The following is a 22021-nucleotide window of genomic DNA, read 5'->3' as shown; positions in this document are numbered from 1 at the left end:
CATCAGCGCTGAGTGTTAACTGTAGAATGTCCAGGAGTACAACCGACTAGAACAGCTCCTGGAGAGATGTGGTCCACCGTCTCTTGAGGCTGAGTGTCAGTGATGGGTTGCTCACTGTGGCTATCCCTCTCTCTCCCTCTGACCCACAGTACATCACCAAGACAGTGGAGGTGGAGTCAGCCCAGTCTAAACAGGCCATGTCAGAGGCCCAGACCCGAAACCAGGCCTTGCAGGAGCAGCTGGGTGCCCACAGGCAGCTCATCCGACAACTGGAGCAGCAGCTGTATGACTCCCAAAGGACCAGCAGCCAACTCCGCTCACAGGTCAGACTCGCCACACAATCCGCCTTACTCTCCATCTATCTCCCGCTCCACTTGCCTTTGCCTCAATGTCCCCCTGTATGGCTTTTATGTGTCACAGTTGCGTTGGCAGGATCTGCAAAAAGATCATGGTACAAATGCAGATACACAAAATAAATAAATAAATAAATGTTCATATAACTTATAAAAGTTGTAGATGTGAAGCAAGACTCACCGGTTTTGTGCTCTTAGGAGGCAAGGGCTTGTGGCATTCCGCCTGTACTCCAGTGGCAGTACAGTACGAGGCCTCAGTACCCTCTTTTGACCCCTGCTGCTTTGAGCTCCTAGTAGCACTACCTCCCTATCCCACAGCTGCCCCTGTCCATGTCCATCTACAGTAGAAGGAGTCCCCCTGTTAATGGCTGTTTACACTTGATTTCCAGCTGAGCACAGACAGGAACCGTCTCTGCGGCCTGCTGTCGAGAGCCGTGGGGAGGGGCAATGGCCAGGTGGTTCGTAGGTTGTTGAAGGTTGGCCTTTTATTTGCTGCTTGGCGGGTCAGAGGTCATTCATAGCAGGACAAGGGTCACTGAGAGTGGCTGAACTAATTTCCACTAATCGGTGGGAAGTGATCAATGTCCAAAAAAAACATATCATGTTACATCATATCATATGATAGATGAAAAGATATTGTTGAAAGGCATCCCTGTAAAATCATTTGTAGGGCGTGTACAATAACGGTCAAATGTTTTAGAACACCGCAACTTTTCCAGTTTGTATGTCAATGTACTCTGAAATTAAAGCATAGAACAAATTAACAATTGGAGATAAAAAATAAAAATAATGGAATCGTTTTGTTTACCAAAATTTAACCTCTTAAGCTGACAAACCTCTCTGGTACCCTTTATAGGGCACCAAATCTGTGTGCTTCTCTTTAATCCCATGTGTACTCTTCACTGTTGTGTTTGCCAAGGAGCCAAGTGTTTGGTATCCCATGAAAGCTGAGACTCTCAGCTTTCAAATGATGTGAAGCATACTCTGTTTTGAAAATGGTGTTTTTTATACCCCCCACACATTTACGCCCTCCCCCCCGCATTCTGAAATGGGGTGGGGGGAATACTTGGTCTGACAATTATGACATTCTGTGGAATCAGACAGTCTACTGATCAAAACAAGACCATCCACATTTTGGTAGAAGCTACACAAACCCGTAGAGAGCTCAAAATATCTAAATTGAAAACTGTTTACCGTGTACGAATACACAATTTTACATAAGTGGACCTGAACTTCTCTTATGTTTCATAGAACATCAAATAATTTGATTAATCGTTAGGTTGTTCTGAACAAAACAAGCCTATTTGCAAAGAAATCCGATCAAAACTGAGTGATGTGTAACTGTCTGCCCCCCCCGGCCCGGAGCAGACTGCATGTTTACCCCCCAGGCTCTGAATGATGGCGAGCGACACACGGAAACTAAATCGGATGTGTTTGAGAATGAAATGCGCTGGTAGCCAAGAGAATAAGCCTTCAAATCATGTGTGCATTGTAGGAATACAGTGCAACTTCTATGCACAGGAGCTGCGTGTAACACTGCCAAATAATGCTTAAGAGCGTGTATTAACACAGTATATAACTCTGAAATGTACATTACTTATTTTTTGGTAACCTAAACTTTTTGGTAACCTCTGGCAGTTTACCACTTACCTTTGTAACATTTCAGGTTATTCACTGGACTTAAACTGATTAAAATTTCAATAAAAACTGGAAAAATGAGGGTGTTTTAAAACTTTTGACCGGTAGTTTAAATAATCACATAAACCCTTATTTGTACGGTTGAAGATCATGGTTTTATAATGCTGTATCAGTTTAGGTTCATTGCAGTGCGAAATTGTAATCTCTGAAGACACAGGGGTAGCTTTTCTGCTATGTAGTCATTCCAACATCTCACATTTTTGTCTTTGATGGTGCTACAGGCACCAGTAAAACACTCCTGCTTTATCTGAGGAAGACATCTTTTTGTGTTTTGTAGTAGCAATCTTGAACTCCTTTAGGGATGACTTTCAACTTGTCCTGACCTGACCTGCCATGCATGTCTCTGTAGTAAAGAATATGTAAAGCAGAGTAATGCACACTCCATTCATCTCATGCAGTCTGGTGGTGTGATACCCTGTCCTGCAGTAGTGCAGTCCTTGCCATATCCCACTCTATAGCAGTGTGGACTCGGTGCTGTTCCTCCCCATTAGTGCTCTCGTAGACTTATTTTTCCCCACTTCATTCCATTGAGACAGCGGGCGTCTTTGGCTCCAGCTGAAGTGTACACTGCAGATGGTGACATAGTTAGCTGCTTTTGCTACTTTTTAATGTAACCGTACACACAAGAAGTAATACAACAAAAAATCATGGTGGTGAACTGCTATTATACAAAACCACTTTGAAGTGATGAGTACGGGATGATCTTGGACATCAGTGGTGCACACTTGAGCTGTAGGAGGTGTAGTAGCGGCCCGTGGAGGTGCGAGGTGTGAAGTGTGACCTGTTGGGCCGCTCTCTGTTCCAGATCCTGGCATACGAGGGGGAGATGGAGCGGACCCAGGGCCAGCTGGAAGCAGAGATGCAGTCTCTGGAGGAGGAGAAGAACCGAGTGATCGAGGAGGCTTTCATCAGGGCCGAGAGTGAGATGAAGGCAGTGCACGAGAACCTGGCCGGTGAGTAGATTTTTTTTTTTTTTTTTTTTTCTTATACTGTTGCCATGAATTACTAAACCCCAAGGAGGTTTCACAAGCTGGGTCATGGGCCTCCTGATAACAAGCACTTCACCTCAACCACTGCTCAAAACCAACCTCCCTTTTCTCCGGCACATTTAAGTTCAGCCTGTGTTTTGTCCTTACGACACTGCCTGTGAGGGGCAGCTCTGTGCAGGTGTGACTCTCTCTCTCTCTCTCTCTCTCTCTCTCTCTCTCTCTCTCTCTCTGTGTCCAGGTGTGCGGATGAACCTCATGACCCTGCAGCCGGCCCTGCGTACTCTCACCTGTGACTACAACTGTCTGAAGAGGCAGGTGCAGGACTTCCCCTACATGCTGGAGAAGGCTATCTCTGAGGCCAAGCAGGAGGTGAGCATGAGCCCAGCCCAGCCCATTGTCCAGGGACCTGGAACCTATTCTCAGTCAGAACAAGGGCTAGCCAATCATGCCTCCTCCATTCTACTCCATTGCCTACCAACCCTAAACTGTATGACATTTAAAACCGGAATGACAGTTAACCATTTAAGTCAGTCTCAATGAAGTCCTGGGTCGTGAGGCCCCGCTTTCTTGGCCTCCTGGTCCCCGAGGGTAGACATATGGTGTAATTTTTGGTTATATAACTGCATAGTCTGGAAAAGGTGAAGGGTACCTAGCTATTTGTTTAGGTAAAAAAACAAACGAGGAATGAAGGCAACAAGCTTGGAAGGGGTTTAATTGCCGAGCTGTGCTGATGTACAGCATGAGGTCTCTTCAGACAGCCAGGGAGGGGTGAGTGCTCAGTGAAGCCTGGCACTTCATGCTCCCTGGCCTCAGTAGATCCATGTGTGTGCCCCCAGATCTGCCAGGTGATAGGAGAGGTCAGCAGCGCCAATCAGGAGCTCCTGCGCAAATATAAGAGGGAGATGACTCTGAGGAAGAAGTGCCACAATGAGCTGGTCAGGCTGAAAGGTGAGTGCCTGGAAGCCACTGTATTTGCAACGTGTGCCACAAGTGCTGCTGTAATAAATAGCACTTGCTCCGTTTATAAGGTTGCTTTTCTTTGTTTTAATTGTTATATCATGAATTCATTTTAAGCATTCATGTTTCAGGGTTTTTGGAAATTGCCAGGTGGTATGATCACTTGTGAAGGTTGAAATGGGAAGCATATTTAAAACCTACCTATAGAAATTGTTTCAAACCAACCATTACACTTTAAGCATCAGTCTCCTTATTTGTAATCCCGAGTTTGTTTGCTCTGTATCAGTTATTGACTGCTTTGTGATTATTTCCCTGTCAGGAAATATACGTGTGTTCTGTAGAGTGAGGCCAGTCTCCAAGGAGGAGATGGACACCACCGAGACGAAGAACATTGTGACCTTTGACCTGGATGATGATGCCATCCTGCATTTATCACACAAGGGGAAGCTGATGATGTTTGAGTTGGACAAAGTGTTCCCCCCACAGGCCACCCAAGAGGAGGTGAGCAGCATCAGATAGACCGAGATATGACTGCTAGATTAAATGGTTTATTTACCTAATATCATTTTGTGTTTGAATTTCAAGGTCTTCAAGGAAGTGCAGTCATTGGTCACGTCCTGTATTGATGGCTACAACGTGTGTATATTTGCATATGGACAGACGGGCTCGGGGAAGACCTACACCATGGAGGTACTCTGTCCACTTCTTTTCTCTCAACAGAATGAAGTACAGTGACTGAAACGTGATGGTTAGAAGTAACTGTCAACACAACAGTCTCCTGTGAAATTCTTATTCTCATCCCAATTTTTAAGTTGGGATGCAATAACAATGCCCCAAAAGAATCGTTGGTGTTTCCACCATATTGAAGAAGCAAAAGTACAACAATGTTGAAACAAAGACCCTGTAATCTGTGGTGATTGAACTGTCTTTTGTCCTTTTGTAGGGCATTATGGACAACCCGGGTATTAACCAGCGTGCTCTGCGGCTGCTGTTCTCGGAGGTAGCAGAGAAGGCTCCAGACTGGGATTTTACCATCACTGTCAGTATGGTGGAGATCTACAACGAAACTCTCAGGTGAGAAGCCTAGACTATCACAATGTCAGCTGTAGGGGGCAAAGGATGCAATAGTGTCATGTAAGTTCTCGAAATTTGCAGCTACTTATCTCTGACAGAATTTTCTAAACTACTGGTGGGTTCAGAGTAAAGGGAACAGTTACGTAAAAGCAGCCACTGGATTACATCGCATGTCTCCCACCATATGGCACATCTGCAGCTTCCTGCAAAAGACATGCACAGGTCTTGTACTCTTCCACAGGGTCACGCCTCCCTTCATAAATCACAGCCCCACTCGCACTCTACTGAGATTACTGAGCATTTGGCTTAGCTGCCAATGTACGATTGGGCCCTCTGGGGTGATGCGTCCATGCTCCCCGTCTCCTGCATTCCCGTCACAACGATGCATTATCCTGTCTGCTTTTCAGGAATCTGCTGGGAGACAACCCCACTGAGAAGCTGGAGATTAAGATGTGCCCGGACGGCAGTGGGCAGCTCTATGTCCCGGGGCTCACGGAGTTCACAGTGACCAGCGTGGAGGACATCAACAGGGTGAGCGACCTGCCCAGAGATGCCAAGACCTTGCTCTGCACAACGCTGCCCGCTAGGCTGATAATTATGTCCCCACAGTCTGCAGTGCTGTTGTCAGTCTGGCTGTTGTCAATCTGTCTGCCCTCCTCATTGTGCCCGCTCTCTCTCTCTCTCTCTCCCCTCACCCCGCAGGTGTTCGAGCTGGGCCACATGAACCGAGCCACCGCCTGCACCAACCTGAACGAACACAGCTCCCGCTCCCACGCCCTGCTTATCATCACTGTCACTGGAGTCAACTCCAGCACCGGCCAACGTACCACAGGTCAGCTCCACCCCTTGACCTCCCTCCTCTGACCCCTAACCCAGGGCTAAACAAAACCCACTCAAGGAACTTTTACTTGGTCAACGAGAAGTAGTCTGTGTTAATGTACAATCTGTAAGTCCATGTGTGCATTTATGAGTATCCTGTGCCTCGTCAAAATGTACTGTCCCCTGTAGTGTGTAACACCCTCTGTTGCCCTCAGGGAAGCTGAATCTGGTCGACTTGGCAGGCTCGGAGCGAATTGCCAAGTCGGGCGCAGAGGGCAGCCGGTTGCGGGAGGCCCAGTGCATCAACAAGTCCCTGGCAGCACTAGGCGACGTCATCTACGCCCTGCGCTCCAAACATGCGCACATCCCCTTCAGAAACTCCCGCCTCACCTACCTGCTGCAGGACTCTCTCAGCGGAGACAGCAAGACTTTAATGATGGTGCAGGTGAAGGAGGAGCACAAACGCGCACACTCACACCCCTGCTACAGAAAGGAACGCAACCTGTCACACACAGGACGGGACTGAACTGGCCAGTCATTCTTTGTGTTGTGTATCAGTGATTTTATTACAGACAGATGAGTTTGAGATTCAAGGGACTAAGATCTTATGTTGGACAATAAACTTGTACTATTGATCAGAAAGCTGTTCTTTGAAACAGTGCTGCATTGTTGTTTACCAGCCAACTCTTCTGCTTACAATTTACTCAGCCCAGGTTCATAAACGCTTCTGTGTGGGATAGAGAATGTCGGTGTTTGAATGTACCCTGGTTATTATGGGGGAAGGATCATTTTAAACAGTAGGATAATGAAACAATGCCTTAGCCTGTGCTCTGGTCACTTGATCCATTCTCCCTCTGCCCCCCTCTCTGCAGGTCTCGCCAGTCGACCTGAACGTCAGCGAGTCGGTGTGCTCTCTGAAGTTTGCGCAGCGTGTCCGCACTGTGGAGCTGGGCTCAACAGCCAGGAAACAGACGGAGAACTCGTCAACGTCCTCCTCTCCCACTCATGACAGTGTTGAGGTCAGAATCTCCATCTCTCGCTCCCGCACTCTTTCTCTCTTCCCCTTGCCCTCTCTCTGCTGCCCCAGCTACATACAGACCCACTCAAGCTTCAGCAAAAGAGCAGTGGCTTCCCAGGTCTCCAGCTGGGCAGTGTGCCAGTCAGCCTGACTCTGTGGCAGACTTCCATGGCTGATTATTTCTCTTGATCTCAACTCTGCTGCTCTGAAATACCACTTGCATTTAGTGTATTATAGAACAACAGAGTTTTTGAGCAATAAGGTCCTTGAAAAGTGAATTGTAGCATCTAGAGGATTATGTTCGACGACTCGTTGTAACAGGATTAATACATTGAAAATAATTTGTGTACATTTTGTGGTTTGTTTTTCCTGTTAATGATAGAACCAAACGACCTGGACTGTTAAAAATATTTGAGTATTTAAGTAGATATAGTAGATGTGTCCCCCTATTCTAACTGGCTGAGGTTGTGTTGGTTGCAGCTGGACTCTCCGCCTCTGACCCCTGTGCCCACAGCCACGCCCAGGGGCAGCGTGGGTAGCACCACCCAGACGCCCACCGCTCGCACAGCCAGCAGCACAAGGAGGAAAGCACAGCAGCAAACGCAAGGTGGGCTTGATTTGTATGCTCTCTGTGAGCTCTGAACACTGAGGAAAACCAGCCTTTCAACAAGGAAGGCACCTCACACTGCAGCACCCTCGCCATCATTTAAAAGCGTCAGTGCGTTATTTATGTACTTATAATGTCTCTGTTCCCAGCCTTCTAGTTATTTTTGCCGATTGATGCTTGGTTTTAATGTTGGATATATAAAAATATTGCCTCATAACATCATATATCACACTGCCCTGGAGTTCACTTGTATGTCACCTAAATTTGCAAAAAATGAATTATAATAAGGGCAATTTAGTTTATTGTATTTACTGACCTCTCCGGTCACTGTTCTGAACCTGTGGTTTGCTTGCAGTGTCGGGTAACAATTAGCAAGTGCAGCTCAGGTCTCGGTGGGGAAAGGTAGGTCGGATTTTTCCCGGATTCCTGGCTTTGCATGGAAACCGCATTGCATGGTGCCTGCAGACCTAAAGCAGATGCTTTTAACACTCCAGCCTCTGGTCTTAACTGGGCACTCTGCATTACTGGGCTGCAGCTGTATGGGCAGACTCTGTATTTAGCATGGGGGAAGGGGGTGAAAACAATCTAAACTTTATTTCTCTCTCTTCCTAGGAAAAGCAAAACTTTCCACCTAGCAGTGCAGCCTGTGGAATTCCATGTCCATCCCCGAGGTCGTACTTTGACTAGCAGCCAGCTGGGTACGGGCCAATAGATGCTTTAGCATTGATTTTACAGACTGTGTCCTCCAGCACCCTGACTCTGAAACTGGATCGCTAGCAATGAATTAACCTCAGAAACAAGGGTTGGGGAAACTGACTTCATTTATATTAGTCCAATTCTATTCCACTATAAGCTTTTAAAAAAAAAAAAAAAAAAAAAAATTGTCATGAGTTCTGTGGATGTTTTAGGAAGTTTCGTTCTCTGTGGATTTTGTCTGGCTGTTTTGACTCTATGAAGAGAGTACATGAACTTGCCTTTAAATACTCCTGCTCCTCCTTGTGACTCTCCAAGGTGACAACAGCCGGACACAGTGGAGCGATTTCTTCAGCAGAGTTCACTGTTATTCTCCGTTAAAATTCAGGTCCGCCCGCAGCATAGATTGAACACGGAGATAAGAAGCTCAAATTCTGTCTTCCAATGATTTTTTTTTTTAGGATGCCCTTGATGGGACCAGAACAAGCTCGCTGAAGATCCCGCATATTTTTTTTTTACCTGTTGTACTTTCTTTTTTTTGCAATGGCCTAAACCAAATCAAGACATTAACAATGCATGCAAATCGCAAATTATAAACTTGCACTCAGTGCCGATTTGTTTTAAAGTCAGAGGCCACTTTCTGTTGCGTGTAAATAAAATACAGCCGTAATATGCAGGTTGTTCAGTTTTGACTTGTTTGAGGCCGATGTAAGAATCTTGAACGGAAGATCCCCAAATGCAGTATTTATTGGCAAAATGCACTTTATTTGGTCTACTATGAGACCTAAATGTTTTTTTTTTTTACTATGTTTTTCAGTTTATATTCTTTTTTACTTTATTAATTCATTTTAAAGAGTATTCATTCAACAGAACTAGACCAGCACTGAATAAAGCACATTGAGGTTGACTCTCGCCCCTTTTTATCATTTTAGATATGAACACTTGTAAGAAGCAGCATGTGTAATGTGACAGAACAAATTGCTTCCCTATGCAGTAATTTTGTTTAGTTTTATTTAATTGTGTGAGAACATTTTTACCAAACGTGAACAAGGAACTCTCAATGTAAAGACAAAAATCCTTATTTCACCATGACTGCTCTGCATGCCCATTCATGTTTAGAGCAGGTGAACTCAGGAGGTAGAAACAATCCAAGAGATGTCTAAGCACAGAAATCAGAAACTGGCAGAAGGAATATGAAGTTCTTTGCATCTGTTCTCTTAGGTTTGTTTTATCCACCATGGAAAAATGTAAATTGTAGCTGAGTGAAACCATTAAATATTTCAAATTATTGTCTGACTACATGCATGTAAATAGGAATTATGTACTATTGCCAGATTCTTATTTGTGTAGAATGTACCTATGTGTATGCACTTTTTAATTTTTTGTAGAGAAATTTTTAAAAAATTGCTATATGGAGGAGAAAAATCGCACAAGAAAAGCCATCATTTTTACAATGTTCTTTTGCTTCCATTCAGTCCAATGTGTTTAAACATATGTTGTGTCCTTGAACAACATGGAATAGCTTTCAAAGTAAGTAATTTCAATTGCCTCAGTAATGGCACCTTTGACCTGAAATTAATTGATTTATATTGATGTAGAGCAGGAGTTTTCAAACCAGTCCTGGAGTACCCCCTGCCCTACTGGTTTTTGTTCCAACCTAGGTCTTAAATACTTAATTGAATGGTATATTGCTTTGTTAGGCCAATTAAGTATTCAATTAAGCAATTAAAACCTCTGTTGGAACAAAAATCAGCAGGGCAGGGGGTACTCCAGGACCACTGATGTAGAGAATGCTCATCAGAAAAGCTTGAACATTTCATGATTACGTACAATTGTACAATTCCACAGTTTTTACACAGATTAATCCAAAATTAATCCTGTCCTGAATGACTGTTTTGAATGCATTCTAGATGTTGATACAATAAGCTAGACTGTTATTACTGTCAGTTTCTTAAGATACTGTATTTTTGATGGTCTCTTTGAATATTGTTTTTTTACAACAGTCAACAGTCCTTTCAATTTTTCAGCCTTTTTTTTTTTTTTTTTAAACTACACTTGACCAGTATTTTCTGTTGCTTTGCATGTTAGTTTGTTCTATTCAGTGTTTTCATCTGATGTTCATGGTTAAAACAATCTTGTTAAAAGCTTTTGTATATTTTTTTTAAACTCACACTTTACACATTTTCTTTTCTTGTAATTTTCAACAATTGATTTTTTGCTTTTTTAAGCTGTGAAATAAATGTAAATCTTGTTTACTGCTTTTAATTTCCCTGTGAAATGTGATGTTTCCAATGATGTGTGCCACTAGTGTTGATCATGTGATAAATCGTGGCCTTTCAATGTGAGAGGTTGATAGAAGGTGCAGCTCAATCTCAGCAGGTCAACTGTGGCATCAGTAATTAGAGTATACAGAAATAAGAATAGGTATGTGACCGTATATTACTTCACTGTATTACAGTACTATACGATATACATTAAATTATTTTTTTCTGTCCTTTTCCTTAACCATTTCATTATATCCATTTAGAGAACTGAAAGACAACCCCGCACTGGTAGGCAATGAAGAATCTTCAACACTGAACAGCAGACTGCCATTGTAGATACAGTGGCTTCAAACAACTCAGTTTGAGGGAGATCCAGACTACAAATATACATAAAGAACAAAATATTTCACAATGTACATAGTCTCAGTCTGGCAACTACTGACCAGGTCTTGAATTGACACCAACTAAGGATGAAACGGCTGTACAGGTACATTTTGAAAGGAAGAAGATTAGGTTCCAGTATACAGGTAAGGGTTCATCACCATAATGGATTTCCTTACAATATTTAGTTGTAGACAGTTAGAATGGCTACCCATTAATTTTGTGTTTCTGAAGGCAAATGTGTTGCCACATGTATTTGTATATGTGGATGAAGCGGGATTCAATTTGCCCAGTGAGTGGATGTGGGAGGAGCTCATCAGTCAGAGCCACAGTCAGTGTGCCAAGCCAGAGAAGTGGGAATATTGCCACGTGTGCAGCCATCTCAAGAAAAGGTGTTCTTTACTGCTGGAACATACAATACAGAACACCTAATTGCATTCCTCGACCTCTTTTACCCCCTGAAGAGATAGAGCTGGTGACGTCTGATATGCCAAGCTTCGTAACAATTACAAAACAGTTTTTTAATTTTTAATGTAATTTATGTTGTTGTAACTACCAATTTGGCCCTGATGATCTTCAGAGGACTTGATTTATATTTACTGTAAAGTATTTCCAGCTTCATTCGATATATCAAGAACATTACTGTAACTGAATATAGTAAAATCTTTTGTCAAAGTATTTTTTTTGCTGTTTAGTGAAATGGTTTCTACTTTGGTCTTCTTGATATGAGTCACTCAGAGAACATGAGTACAACTCATTGTGGGTTGAAATGTTTACTGACCATTTATGCTTATTTTACACACAGGCAGAAGACAAAGAGCATGTACTCAGGGCTGACCATGTCATACTGATGCTCATGGTTAGCGTTTATTGTGCCATAGTGAAACGGCTGATGGAAATAACTTTTCATGAAAATGTATCCTGTTTTGATGGACTGATTTGATTTTGTGACATGCATTTGCTGTTTTGAGAGTCTGAGTGCATTTTGCAAATTAAATGTTTCATTTTGGCCAACATGTTTCCATTTAGATCTGCATGTTCATCATTTTGAAAAAGTGAATTCTGTTTGGACGAAAAATTGTAACTTGGTAGGTTTCATTTTAAATTCTGCCGATAACTAATAATATATGGGTGGGTAAGCATATAGGAACTCGGCCCCAAACAGGAAATTGCTACCAAAAAACAAATCTGAAATAACTGATATTTTTAAAAGTTACGTAAATTACATGTTTTGTTTTAAGCTTCTAAAGCCGGAAGCATGCAATTTGACAGAAATTATATTACTGCTTTAATGCTATTAGAATAATCACTCTGAATAGGTAAATTATGATTGTGTAGCCTACACTCTACAATCATTGTACATCTTTGGTAATTTCCCTCATGTCCAGCCATGTAGCTCTCCAAAGAAAAAGCAGTGTAATCAAATTTGTAAAAGTTATATTAATCAATTAATCTTTGTTAGTTTCATTGGGGCAGCTTGATTGACATGTGGTGGGCGGGCAGTTTTAATTGTAATTGCGCACACTGCTGGACCTGTGATGTGTATGAGGCACTAATAAAGCAAATGGTCTTCAAGTTACTTGAGAACGTAACAGTATTTTTAATTTTGTATTAAGAAATTAAGTTCTATGTAATTCGATCATTTAATCTGGCCAGTTATTCCAATTTAAAAGCTGAACCCCTGCTGTGAGTATACAGCGGTCACTGACATACATCAGACATTCTGGCTTTGTACTTTGTACTGGCTTTGTACAATACTTTCAACAAGAATTCTGTCATCTTCGTAAAATATTTTATTTTTCAAATTGTATTTCTCAGTCTTAGTGTCACAAAAATATGAAAAACAAACAAATATTAAAATAAAGTTGGAGAAACAAAACAGCCTGCAACATGGCAATCCCTAAGGGCCAGGCCTTCTCTGGGCACCGGAACACAAGGGGCACCCTCAGAAGCCAAGTGAAAACTGCAACTCGCAAAATCTAAACCATGGCATTCCTGCACAAACTGGAAAGCCAGATGATATTCAATATGGGCACTGCAGCATCACCCCAAGGTGCAAATGCACGACATCCAGTTGCCACCTCTCCTGCTCAGTGATGAAAGCCCAGATTAGGGATAAGTGCTTCTCTACTGTGCAAGCTTCAATCACAGCACAGCACAGTGTTATCTATAACATTGTCTTTCATAGTCCTGCAGTGAGAGGGAGTTGGAGGGCGGTCAGTCTAAAGGAGCCATGAGCAGCTGCAGCTCCTTGAAGGCACTGCCATGTCGCCCCACCTGACTGGCCTTGTTCTTCACTACGTTACTCAGATTCTTCAGCTGCTTGTAGCATGCCTTACACTTCTGATGCCTGGGGTGGGGGGGGAAACAGAAGAAAAGGAAGCTCAGAAGCTTAGAGAGGAATGGAGCCTGAGGGGACAAAGCACTACAGCAAAACATGGAGTGACTACTCCACAGCCAAGATAATTATTATATTGTTATTAAATTAATCATTTCCAAAATTATACATTTCCCAACTTCTGAGCTTTTTGCGAATGAAAACAGTCCCTGCTCCTGATCTTGCACACAAAATATATAGCTCACAGATTCCAGAGTATGCAGTGTGTGTTCTGCTTGCATCTCCTACACACCAGTTTGGAGGGTGACCAGTTGTACAGACATCTTACATCCACTTTTCAAGAAATGCGCTTTAAAAGACAGTCGAGAGAGATGAAGTCTCACCTCTCCTCTCGTGTGATATCAACCCCAACAGAGGGGGGCGCAGTCAGGGTCTCTGAAATCAGCGGCCAGAAGCGTTTCAGGATGAGTTTTAAGGAGGTGCAGCCGGTCTGGACATAGCTGAGAGAGTAAAATGTTATTTACTATTATAATAAAAGGCTTTCACGTTCTCTTCTAAAACCAAGGCAAAACAATAATGTAGAGATTATATTTATAACAACTGTTCATATTTTAAGAAATCTTAACCTTACTCTTGTGTTATTTTAAAACAAACAAGGTAGCAAGTAGATAAATGTATGTATTCATATAAATGTTACAAATGTTTGATATTCCTTAAAAAATAACTTTAAAATCCAGGGGAAATGACAGTTATTTTTCAAATACATTATAAAGGTCTAGTGTAGGCAGGTAAGGTGAGAACAGTCCTGTGCAGTGATCTCTCTGGAGGGTCTGCCCACCTCTCATACTTGCTCTGCAGCAGCTCCTCGATCTGGGGAAGGATGGATGTGCAGAGGTCCAGTTTCCACAAAGACCTTGAAGAGCACAGAACAGACATTAGGCCCCAATGTGCCGTATAAGGGCTGCATGTGATTTAAATCCTAGCACATGCTGAACTGGTTATGCTCAATGAAGCTCTAAATAATTAGTTTTAACTTGCAACATACAAGTTCATCTAGGACTCCCCCAAAAGCAGATAAACTGTGTGGGGGGGAAATGCATGATTAAGTTTTTAAACAGGATGTATCAGGAGTCTTGAATCCACTTCCCTCTGTCGAGTGAAGATTAAGTTAATTGCCTTAAGAGTTTAATCTACCGTTATTTGGTAAACACTTTGCGGGAGCCGCTCTTACGGTTTGAGATTGACGATGTTCAGGATGTCTACGAGAATGGAGAGATCATTGATGGACACGGCCGAGTCCAGCGCAGTCTGCATGGGAAGGAAGCAGAGGAGGTTTACTATCCACAAGCACAGAGCCAATTAAACTCTTACAGAGGCAGGAGGGGTGTCTTCAGACAGAGGAGAGACTTGCAGATTAACATGTCACCTTGCTGTGCCACGGCAGGTCAGTTTACGTGAGGACAGTCTAGGACAAGAACACAGCGGCCAGTGTCAAGCCACCTTTTATCTAATGTACAGTCTTACAGGCTTACCACAAGCCCAGCCATGTTATGCATTTCCAATAAAACAGATTAGAAACACACTATGCGATTTGGACTAGCACAGGCTTTGCACTGGTTAAATCAGACAAGTCCACTGAAATACACTTCCAAGCAGGCGATCTGTCACAGCACTCTTGAGAGCACTGCTGCTTCTACACAATAAAGAGCATCTTTTTAGTGGGAAAGGTGTCACCAGGTCTCCAGAGACAGACTGGACTTGCCTTGATGTCCCCGCTGCTCCACACAGCCCTGACAGTTTCCAGGTTTTTGTGTCGGCTGGTCAGCATCACGCACATGGTCTCGTGACCTTTGCGAATCTGTGATAAGGCTTCATCATCGTTCAGAGCCAACTGCTTGTTATTCTTCGCTGGCTGAGGAGGCATAAGTAAATAAATACATAAAAAACAAACGTTTTAAAATTTCTAATGCACTTATACAGAAGATACACCAGCAAATTAGGAATTAAATTAAACTTTGTAAAATACTTGTTGTTTTAATGTATCTACACAACCTACCCCACAACTTCCAAGTGAAAAGAATATTCTAGAAATAAGTACTTCCATCAAGTATTCACACGGGGTGGTAGTGGAGACTAATTCAATTATGAAATTTCAGTTATGTATTTTTAATATATAATCTTGCAGAATAAAAAGGTTTTTTCCCCTTTACTATGGAGTATGGTGTCTAAATAAGTGGAAAAAATATATAATTTAAATGCATGAAAAAAATCATAAAATTGAAAACTGAACACACATTTAAAAGTGCAAATTTAGTAAGACTCAGGTTTCTGTAGACGTACCGGGAGGAAGTCGGCTACATTGAGGCCGATGGGTTCGTTCCTGGAGGACAGGATGACAGCAGGCTCTGCTCTGGGCACGGCGCTTACTACAGGCAGTGCAGTGTTTATCACTGGCAGTGCCCGGCTGGCAGGGGGCATCACACTGGGCTCCACTCGGTTTACAGGTGTAGACGCTGCAATGGGTGGGATTTTCAGCACCTCAGGCTAAAAACAAAAGAAAGGAGCATCACTCCCATTACATTCTTACAAAATCATGTTGCACCTCCTCTTGATGTCAGAGATGGATTCCACCCGTTCTTCACTGCCGAACCCAGTCTGTGCCTCAAACACACGCCACACATACGGTAGCAGGATTTCAGAGAACACGTGCTTCAATACCCACCGCGTGTTTGTCTGGAACTGGGGTCTTCATCTCCAGTGCTGGACTGGGCTTCACCTGGAAATTCTCTGAAAACACGAGAAGGGCCCCCATTGAAAAGATGTCCGAATGCAGTTCAGTGCAATACAGTTTAACTCGGTCTAGCATACGGCACACTCTCTAAATCAACTGTGTGCTATAATTCTGCTAAATTCAGGAGACACTTACAACTGAAAACTCAGACCCTCCAAATTCACAAACCACAAGCAGGTTCAAAGAGAAGACATTCGGATTGAAATTAAATAATTTTGTTGCATTGTAGTCCCAATGTCCTGGCCTACAGTTCAGCACAAAGCGACCACCAAAGCTGGTTTCATGAAAGATTTTGCCCCTGTTCACGACACAGTCAGCCGAAGCTTGTGCTCATGGACGGACAGATGAATGAAGTGGACACTCACCATCCTCTGGAGGTGCTGGGAAGGGCTCGCTCTTCTTTGGGGGAGTGCGAGCTGAAAGAAGCGTGAAGGAGAACAAGATGTTCACCGAGACGGACAAAGGAAATGAGAAGTTACAAAGAGAATAAAAACATCAAAAAGACATGTTCTTGGAATAAGTCAAGGCTTTGAACATAAAATAGACAACAAATAATCATTACAAATAAAATAAAAAAAGACAGGCAGGAAGCACAAGTCTACCGTGCAGAGTAGTCTTGAGTAAATCTCTCAAAGGCATGGTCCAAATATTGACACAAACAAAACACAGAGGGGAGAGCAGCTATATGTTTGGCCAGGTTAAAAAAGGGGAACTAGTGAGAGGAAGTAGGGCGTGATCAGGTTTCGGGTGAATAGACCTATTGTTTCTCTGCAGAAGAGAAACGGACATGGCAGTGCTTACAGATGGCGCTCTTTGGCTGGAAGATCTCTTTGTAGTCCTCCGGGTTGCGGATCTCAGCTGTGGACTCTTTCTCGTCACGCTCCTCCTCACTGCTGGGGCTGCGCCTCTCTCCTTCAGGGCTGCGGCGCTCACTGTCCGAGTTCTGCTTCACCCTGGTGGGACCACAGGCAGGCACGTTACAGGAGCGGTAACGGGCACTCAAGATACAGGAAGCTTCACAGAACACCGCTCTGGAGGGGGGAGCATACCTCTGTTTGCTGCAGGTCGTCAGCGGGCGTTCGTAGTTGCGTCGGATTGTGGTGCCCTTGGAGGGGGGCTCGGCCAGAGGCTTGTCATCCTGTATCAGACCGTGGATCACTGTGCCCGATTTCTTCACCCGGGTCAAATCCACAACATATGTGGAGACGTTGGTAAGGCTGGATGAGACTCCAATCTAATAGCAGATGATGGGAGACAGAGATTACTGCCGAGCAAGATGCATGTATTGTATACGTGAGTGATGACAGGTTTAAAAAATAAATTAAAAAAAAAATCAATCAAGCAACTGCTCTCACAGTGTTGGATTTATTCACTATAATCCTTCTCAATATAATGCTTTACCTCACGAATAACACAAATCGGTTAATGCTAAGCAGTCACAGGATGTGCGATCATAATTAAATGTGGGATTATTAATTTTTCTAGGACCAATTGATATTGAATTAAATTAACACAGCAGCACCTCCAACATTCCTTTTATCCAAGGGAAACTGCATCTAATAAATGGCATACCAGCTGGTTATTACAGGTGGCGATGTCTGCCACTTTGCCCCACATCACTGGAACTGTATCAAAGCATCTGTCAGGCTCCCAGCCGTAGACCCTCAGACAGTCCTGGGACCCACTGTATAGGCAGCTGCCATCAGGGTTAAAGGCAATGCACCTGCAGGTGTGGGGGGGGATAGTCAGAATAAAAAAATAAAAAATAAAAGAGGGTCTCATTCCATTACAGCCAAAGCTGGCAGAAAAGCAGAGCAGACAGTGCACAGGAAGCAACTGCTGTAAATCACGGGAGACTTTAAACCCAGAAGTCAGACAGTGCAGAGAGAAACACTACCTGACTGGGCTGGTCTCTCCTTCAGTGGAGCCGATGATCTTAAACTTCTCCAGGTCCCACAGCTTGATGGTCCTAAAGAAAAGGAGAAAAGTCCTTATTCAAAGCTCTTCAAAAAAGCACTAAATCGTCCACATTCATTTTCTCCAGTCTTATGCTGGCCTTTCTTTTTTTAATACAGCTGAAAACATTCAGTTTATGACTGACAATATAGCCAGGACCATCTACTTCACTCAAACTCCATCTGCATGACACTCTCAAGACAAAGGAAATAAGATGTTCCACTGCCTAAGACAGCATTTCCTGCTGAAACACCACATATAATACACAGTCCTGAACGCTCCTCCCATGCCTCTACCTGTCCGAGCTGCCCGATGCCAGCAGATACTCATTTGGGTGGAACTGTACAATATTCACAGGGCCTGTGTGTGCTGTGAATTCAGTGATCATCTTCCCAGCCGTCAGGTCCCACAGCTAAAAACAGCAAGAAGTTCATCATATTATTAGAGCAGAAGAGACCCAGATCAGGACTAAATGGTGGATTCTGTGACCAACTTTTGTCTTCACCTAGTATAATGTTAAGGTTATTAGGAAGCTCAGATCTCTTACTTTTTTATTAGTATGACATGAAACGTATGAAAACTCAGCTTTGTGAAAAGGCTTAAGTTACGTTGTGCTAATATATAAATTTATTTATTGGAGGTGGGTTAACCTAGTATGTGCATTTGTATTGGTAACCCGTTTTGAGGGATGAATAAGATAATTTTTTCCAGAGCTGTATAAATATAGACTCAAACAAATCAAAATAAAGTCTAAATCAAAGACATGACATCGTTCTGTGCTGCACCATTTTCCACACGGGAAGTGCAGATCTGTTTCCCCTTGACTGCTAAGCCACAAAAACAAAAAAGTTGCGTTTTGATCCCTGAGCCCTTACTTTTATTGTACTGTCATCACTGGCTGAAGCCAACCACTTCCCATCAGGACTGAAGGCCAAACACCGGACTGCCTGGGTGTGACCCTGCGGAAATTGTGGCAACTGGGGTCATACATTCAATCACTCAGGTGCCGATTGTGTTCTTCGATTATTTTGAAGAAAAAGAAGAGTGCATTGTCATAGAAACATCAACAAAACCAAAGGAATTAAACACCTTTCCTTTCGTAACCAGCACAGGAAATGGAATGCCTTGCCCACAAATCAGGGGTTTGCCTTGCAACTGAATTGAACTATAGGATGAGCCACTACTCCAGGAGTAGTGATTGTCAAGCACTGGCATGATGTTTGATTTTAAGGCAGTTAAATCTTGAATACAATAAGCTAACTTGTTGGTTTTGCAGAATGCCTGAATATATACATGAAATGTGTAAAGGATGTAGGATTTAGAGCATTCAGTAGGATAGCGTCTGTACTTTACATGCAGTTCCTTACCTTATACCTAAATACACATCCCTTCCTTTTGATATCCCAGAGCTGAAAGAAAAAGCAAATCAGTCTCAGAGGGGGTGGGGAAATAAATAAATAAAAATCTTTGAAGTCTGCAAGTATTTAAAGGCTAAGTTAAAATGCAGTCATTGAGTATGAATTGTTTAGACATGTTGGAACAATTGATCATCTTTTATTATGTCATTTTGTATTGAAAATAAAAGTTAAAGAAGGTAGACCAAGTGCATGGAGATCAATAGCAAGACTTCATCTTAAAATACTGTAAATGATACACTATTAAAACAAAAGTTTTAAGACATACCTTGATGTTTGTGTCCATGGATCCTGAAGCCACATAATCCCCAAAGGGGTGGAAATCCAGGCTGCTGATATTGGCCTTGTGTCCCGATAGGTTTCGCAAAACTAAGGAAAGAGAAGAGGCTCATAACACTGTCCGCCAAATAAAATGTACACTGAACAATCTAGTAAGTACATTTTACTATTAGAAAACACTGCACTGCCATTATTTGACTGACTGAAGAGCAGGTTCATTCTGGACAAACTCTTAAACGTACCTGCACTTACAGAAGTAAGAGAAAAAACCTAGCAAACACTGCTTTTCTAACATGTCCAAAATGAACAACTGCAGACTCACTTTTTGCTGCTTCCAGATCCCAAACTCTTAAGGATCCAGACTGTGATCCAGCCACCACCTGCTCCTCAGAGCTGTTGAACTGGATACTCTCTACAGGGTTATTGTGGCCCGTCAGACTCTGCCACACAAAAAACAAAAAGCAAAACACAAAGAGAGGCAAGTTTTAATGTGTGTCATAACTGATAAAGAGCGTGACCTGTTAAAAGGTCAGAAAATAATTAAGATATACATGTTATGTCCCAGCAAACATTAACATCTCATAAAGGCATGACAGCACAGGAACAAAATATGAAAAAAGACACTTCAGAGAGAAACACAGTGGCAGCAGGTGGCACAGATGAGGCTGGTTACCATGATACAGTTGGGTTTGTTGACTGCCCAGATGTTGACGCGGCAGTCCTCTCCTCCAGTGGCCAGCAGCCGGCCAGACGTCTTCCCCAGGACCAGTGAGGACACATTGCTGACGTGAGCAACAATCTCCTCTGATAAAACAGCAGACTGTTAGAAACATGATTATTTCCCCCTTTCCACAAGGAGTCTCTCTCTCCCTCTCACTGTGCATGAATAAGGAGAATGGGGTTACATTTTCTACACATATTTTAGGTATTATAACTGAGGTATATCAAAATCTGTTCAAGTTGTTGATCTGCGATTAGACATAACTAGCTAACTAACAAAAAGACAATCACATTTTCCCTACATATGTATAGTGATACTGTAGAAGTCTGAACAAGTTAATTACTAATCTTGAAAGAAACTGATGGCTAAAACAACAGTCAAAAATCATTCAGAATTCCATCAATAATGCAGTAAGGATATTAATTAACTGTATACAAATACAAAAATATATAAATTCTGGCTACTCCTGAAAAAAATCTAATGTATGTAATAATTACTCACGTAGTTTCCAAGATGTCTTAGTTGTGTTGGCTACTGCCATCTTGGGTGAGCATTTAAGTGGTGAAGATAAATATGTAAACCTAGCAGATTTTCTATTTTGTTTCCCTCTTTTGGTCAATATGATTTTTTAGTAGAAGTAAACAATTAAAGTGCTATTTTTAAAACGCAAAGCTTTTTTATCCATGAAATAGATAAATAGCTTAGTTATTATTACAAAGTCAATCTTCCTGCTCTGTTGTTCGAAGACATCTGCTGAAAGAGAAATAAAACAATGTGAAGTTCACTTTACATCCATATTAAAGGTGTTGCTCATTCAACCAAACTTCCTTCCCCCTTGTGACGGCGACAAACCTAACATGAACGATTTAAAAAAGTGACAATGTCTGGTAAGCACCTCGTTTCAATGCAAGAAAAACTTGCAATTTCAGCTGCGCTCCTTAGCAACACGCCGCACATCTGTATGCGGGTCATGAATTAAACAACAGTCTAGTGACACAGCAGTTAATACATTCAATTCAGTATATTTAAATAACTATTGTGACACGAAATACATTTAGTAATTACTATAATACAGCTTTGAAAAACACAATGTGGCTGTATATAACGGCAATCCCTATTTTAAACACTGAAGTGAAACAATAGCAATTGTTCTACACACACAAGCCCGTACACAGTCTGAAACAAGCAGTCCGGTTTTACTTCTAATTCAACTTGAACGACACATTCGAGACTTACCCAGTCTCCTCTCGAAAACCTGCCTAAACAGTTAACAAAGCAATGGACATCAAAACAGCCGCATCGCAGCCTAACTCAAGTCATGTTTACCATGTCATCCGCAGCCCTGGCCGTCCCGCCGCCCCTCTACAACGCCAGCTCTGATTGGCTGCTTCTACCAACTACCAACTTAGCAACCGGTCAGTTTACATCTGTCTACTTAAAACATACTGCTGTCGTCTTCCCTCTGCGTGACAGACATGTTTTAAAGGTTTTTAATCACCTTAAAAAAACAACAACTGTAAAACATAATTTTACACCTGAAATACAAAAAACAATGCACCGTGACACTAAAACATACCTTAGCAACCATAGAAGCCAATAGAATACACTCTTCCTCAAGGCGGGTGGACGTCAATACGAGATTGCGTCATCAGCTGTCAGTTCCGACGT

General features: G+C 42.6%; 2 protein-coding genes across 8 annotated transcripts in view; one reads left to right on the top strand and one right to left on the bottom strand.

Moving 5' to 3' along the window:
• The window catches only part of kifc3 (kinesin family member C3), a 34827-nt gene extending 22960 nt beyond the window's left edge, over nt 1–11867 (top strand). For 3 of the 4 annotated variants that reach the window (XM_066713636.1, XM_066713634.1, XM_066713637.1), the window contains 13 exons: nt 150–323; nt 2857–3004; nt 3279–3409; nt 3877–3988; nt 4317–4498; nt 4583–4687; nt 4941–5071; nt 5479–5602; nt 5774–5903; nt 6106–6335; nt 6763–6909; nt 7389–7515; nt 8128–11867. In XM_066713636.1, the coding sequence (XP_066569733.1) occupies nt 150–323; nt 2857–3004; nt 3279–3409; nt 3877–3988; nt 4317–4498; nt 4583–4687; nt 4941–5071; nt 5479–5602; nt 5774–5903; nt 6106–6335; nt 6763–6909; nt 7389–7515; nt 8128–8150 (1764 nt within the window). In that variant the 3' untranslated portion in view covers nt 8151–11867. Of the gene's footprint in view, nt 1–149; nt 324–2856; nt 3005–3278; nt 3410–3876; nt 3989–4316; nt 4499–4582; nt 4688–4940; nt 5072–5478; nt 5603–5773; nt 5904–6105; nt 6336–6762; nt 6910–7388; nt 7516–7870; nt 7918–8127 lie in introns of all 4 variants that reach the window. The other variant, XM_066713635.1, reaches the window with a different exon arrangement.
• A 756-nt stretch (nt 11868–12623) lies between these two features.
• On the bottom strand, nt 12624–21818 carry katnb1 (katanin p80 (WD repeat containing) subunit B 1). 4 transcript variants are annotated; one of them, XM_066713639.1, is made up of 20 exons: nt 21680–21818; nt 20855–21106; nt 20306–20436; nt 19955–20072; nt 19622–19722; nt 19306–19347; nt 18814–18897; nt 18235–18350; nt 17880–17951; nt 17555–17705; nt 17032–17216; nt 16784–16935; nt 16348–16398; nt 15914–15978; nt 15532–15735; nt 14954–15103; nt 14423–14499; nt 14030–14104; nt 13575–13691; nt 12624–13203 (listed from the first exon to the last, which is right to left on the bottom strand). In XM_066713639.1, the coding sequence occupies exons 2-20, from the start codon at nt 20892–20894 to the stop codon at nt 13071–13073; spliced, it is 2064 nt and encodes a 687-aa protein (XP_066569736.1). In that variant the 5' UTR covers nt 20895–21106; nt 21680–21818; the 3' UTR covers nt 12624–13070. The 4 variants fall into 4 exon arrangements, with proteins under 4 accessions (XP_066569736.1, XP_066569738.1, XP_066569735.1 ...); XM_066713641.1 differs by having other exon boundaries at nt 20855–21103; nt 21680–21744; XM_066713638.1 differs by having other exon boundaries at nt 21590–21718.
• Nucleotides 21819–22021: the final 203 nt, after the last annotated feature.

Source organism: Amia ocellicauda, chromosome 9 (assembly GCF_036373705.1).
Source record: "Amia ocellicauda isolate fAmiCal2 chromosome 9, fAmiCal2.hap1, whole genome shotgun sequence".
Taxonomy (NCBI): Eukaryota; Metazoa; Chordata; class Actinopteri; order Amiiformes; family Amiidae; genus Amia; species Amia ocellicauda.
Note: the sequence above shows the minus strand (reverse complement) of the source record. Positions and strands in the feature narration are given on the sequence as shown.